We start from the raw sequence: 3285 nt of genomic DNA on the forward strand, positions 1-3285 counted from the left end.
AGATGAGATGATTTTGGGCTTGACAGTCACTGTTTGTGGCTCATGTAATGGCGTAGTAATAAAGCTCCACCACGAATTTCAATCCATGGTGATTCCGATGGTTTGTGAGGCGGAGTGGAGTGGAGATCTGGTTTGAACGGGAGAGGACTGGATTTTGTTTTGTTTGTTTTTATTTTTTTATTATTATTTTAGATATGATATTGTGAGCAGGTATTGTGTGTGAATGTTTGTATACATCTTTTAATAAAATGCTAACATGTCACTATCTTATTGGAGGCGTAAACTCTTGGTTTTACGCCAAGACCGGACCAAATGTAAACTCTATATATATATATATATATATATATATATATATAATCAATGAACATCATAAGAGAAAGTGACCTGATGTGAAAGTACTTTGATAAAAAGAAATTCAAAATTCCCAAGACCAATCCGGTTTTCCTTTGATTTTTTTCCTTTCCACCATTTTTTAATTATCTCATCTTTATCTTCTTTTTTTTTTTTTTTTCTTTTTTTTTTTGAATGGTTCTCATCCACACATTTAAACTTCTTTTACTTTCCCAATGCTTTGACTAGTTGGCTTACACCTTCCCAGCTCCCAACTAATCTTCTCTCATCTAAACAGGTTCTCTCTTTTTCCTATCTTATTTTTTCTCTTGCAAGTGTCTTCCTCTCCGCCTTCTCTGGCTCTTCATTCTCTTCCTAACAAATCTCTTCCTCTCCCTCCTCCTCAGCGTCAGTTACAAACAACAAAAATGCAAGATTTTTTCAATCTTTTGTAATAAAAATCTTGCAAGAACATTGTGTCTTCATCCGATGTTGGGCTTGCCGTCTATTTTTTTTTTTTGAGAATCCGTGAGCTAAGGGCTTGCCGTTGCTCTGTTACAATTTTTTTTTTTTTTTTTTTTTCAGATTTTAGTTCAAATTTTTTTTTTGAGAGTTTTTTATTTTTATTTGAAAGTAGAATAAATAATTTTTTTTTTAATTTGAGGGTATTCTTAAGTTTGGGTTGGATACAGCTTATATAGCGTCCGCGTCTGAGTTTTCTGTTTTTTTTTTTTTCTTCTGCTGTTGCATGGGTCAGGGGGACAAAGGTTACTGTGCATTTGACTTTTTAGCTCATCTGTAGATTCGTATACTGATTACGGAACTCACAAACTTTACTTTACAGAATTTTTTTTATTAAAAATAGATTCTACGGTACTATTTACATATTTAAAAATTATTTTGCTACAGTATTTTCAGTTTACAGCAATAAGTTCTATTCAAACTTACTCTTTTTATTGAATGGAGGGTATTCCTCCCAATTTTTTTTTGAGTATAAACAAATAAAAAAATTTAATTATTATATATAAAAAAAAATTCCAGCTGAATGTGGCGCCGCCACTGAATCCCAAGGATTGTTTTTGCACTTAAGGGTTTTTTTTATTTTTTTTCCTTCTAATATTTTGGGAAGAGCGAGAGAAAACTTTTATTGAATGAGTAACTGAATGAAAATTACAACATCTCAGAAAGCATGAGGGAGATTTCAACCAGCATATTGGGCCAAGTGTTTTGCTTCTACATTAATAGCATTCTTTAGCCCTTTTTTTTTTTTTTTTTTGCTGAATATTCTTTAGCCCATTATTTGATGGATAAGAAATCTTCCGTCACATTACGTGCTTTATTATTCCAAAGAGAAAGGTGCATATATAAAGTATAAAGTAGGGAGCTGTTGACATATGCTCTTGAAAGATGTGGACGTACGGTATATATTCATGTACTCCACGACTCAACGAGCTTGGTTAATGCAACACGAGATGACCCACCCTCACTCAGTGCAGCCTTAGCTCCATCTTTCATGGCAAGCGTTTTTTCTCTAATCGAGTTGTCCCTTTCCATTAACTCCCGAACTCGCTTCTCCACCTCTGTTGCACTCACAAACCCATCCTCCGACTTGTTCATAGGCAGAGCAATCTTAACATCCTCCACCAACTCCTGCTTATTTAACTTTTGCTCCGCGTAAAGAGGCCATGCCACCATTGGCACGCCCGCACACACCGCTTCCAACACCGAGTTCCACCCACAATGAGTCACAAACCCACCCACCGAGTTGTGATTCAATACAGCCACCTGTGGTGCCCAGGACTTCACTACCAAGCCCCTCTCCTTGGTACGGTCTAAAAAACCCTTTGGAAGCAAAGAATCTAAATCTGGTTCAGGCTGTGTTGAGACAGCCAAGCTATGTTTCTCACTAGGTGGATTCCTTACCACCCACAAGAACCTTTGGCCACTCTTCTCTAACCCTATAGCTATCTCCTTTAATTGCTCTATAGAGAACAAACCCAAGCTTCCAAAGCATAAAAACACAACACTTTGACTAGGTTGCAAGTCAAGCCACGTTAAACACTCGGGCACGACATTACCTTCATCGTGACCACTTCTTTTAGTTACTATCAATGGTCCTGTGCAGTAAATAGGTGGGGTTGGACCGTCAGGGACGCTTAGCCCATCTGATATTGCTTGAATAGCTCTTGGTTCCAATGATTCAAATGTGTTGACAATTATTCCCGCAGACTTAGGCATGGCGATTGAAGAGTCTAAAAAGAACTCATAGGCCTTGTCGTTACGGTCAAGTAATGGTTTTGGTAAATCTGAAGATGGTATTGGAGCTACTCCTCCGGGAATTTCGAGAAGGGTGTTAAGGTCTTTCAAACTTTTGGTGGTGTTTTTGTGAATGGTAGGGTGATACAGAAGATAACTGAGAGTAATAGCGCTGGTAGTGAAAAAGATATATCCAGCTATTTTAAGTTCGGAAGCAACAGAGAGAGCATAGGTGCAAAAGGCATCCATGATGAAAGCTTGGATGAGGTGGGTTTTGGAGATAGAAAGGAGGGATTGGTGAACATTGGGATTGTTGAGGCGAATGAGCTCAAAGGTGAGAGTTTCATGGTGAGAAGAAGTGGTGGGAGGGAGAGTAACACTGGGGAGATTGTGAAAAGTGATGGAAGGAATGGTGGAAGAGACAGAGGCTATGTATGGAGCTGTGGAACCAGCGTTGTAAGGTGCAGGGGCTATGAGTATGTGGATGGTGAGTGAAGGGTGGTGTGTGAGTATTAGTTTCCCTAGCTCTACCATCGAAATCAGGTGGCCTATGACTGGTGTTGGGTACAGAACTATTGCTGCCATCGCTGGCTGAGTATAAAAGATGAGACTGGGGCTCTTTGCACTTAGCTTGAAGCTTCCCTTTTATTTATAGGGGAAATTCTTAGCTAGTGCGACCTTGTAGTCCCAAGACTCCCA

The 3285-nt window shown here is 38.7% G+C and overlaps 1 protein-coding gene across 1 annotated transcript; it reads right to left on the minus strand.

Annotated features, from left to right (window-relative positions):
• Positions 1-1449: 1449 nt before the first annotated feature.
• Positions 1450-3285, minus strand: LOC142619669 (UDP-glycosyltransferase 88A1-like). The gene has a single exon (XM_075792876.1). The coding sequence runs from the start codon at positions 3169-3171 to the stop codon at positions 1759-1761; it is 1413 nt and encodes a 470-aa protein (XP_075648991.1). The 5' UTR covers positions 3172-3285; the 3' UTR covers positions 1450-1758.

Source organism: Castanea sativa, chromosome 12, assembly GCF_040712315.1.
Source record: "Castanea sativa cultivar Marrone di Chiusa Pesio chromosome 12, ASM4071231v1".
NCBI lineage: Eukaryota > Viridiplantae > Streptophyta > Magnoliopsida > Fagales > Fagaceae > Castanea > Castanea sativa.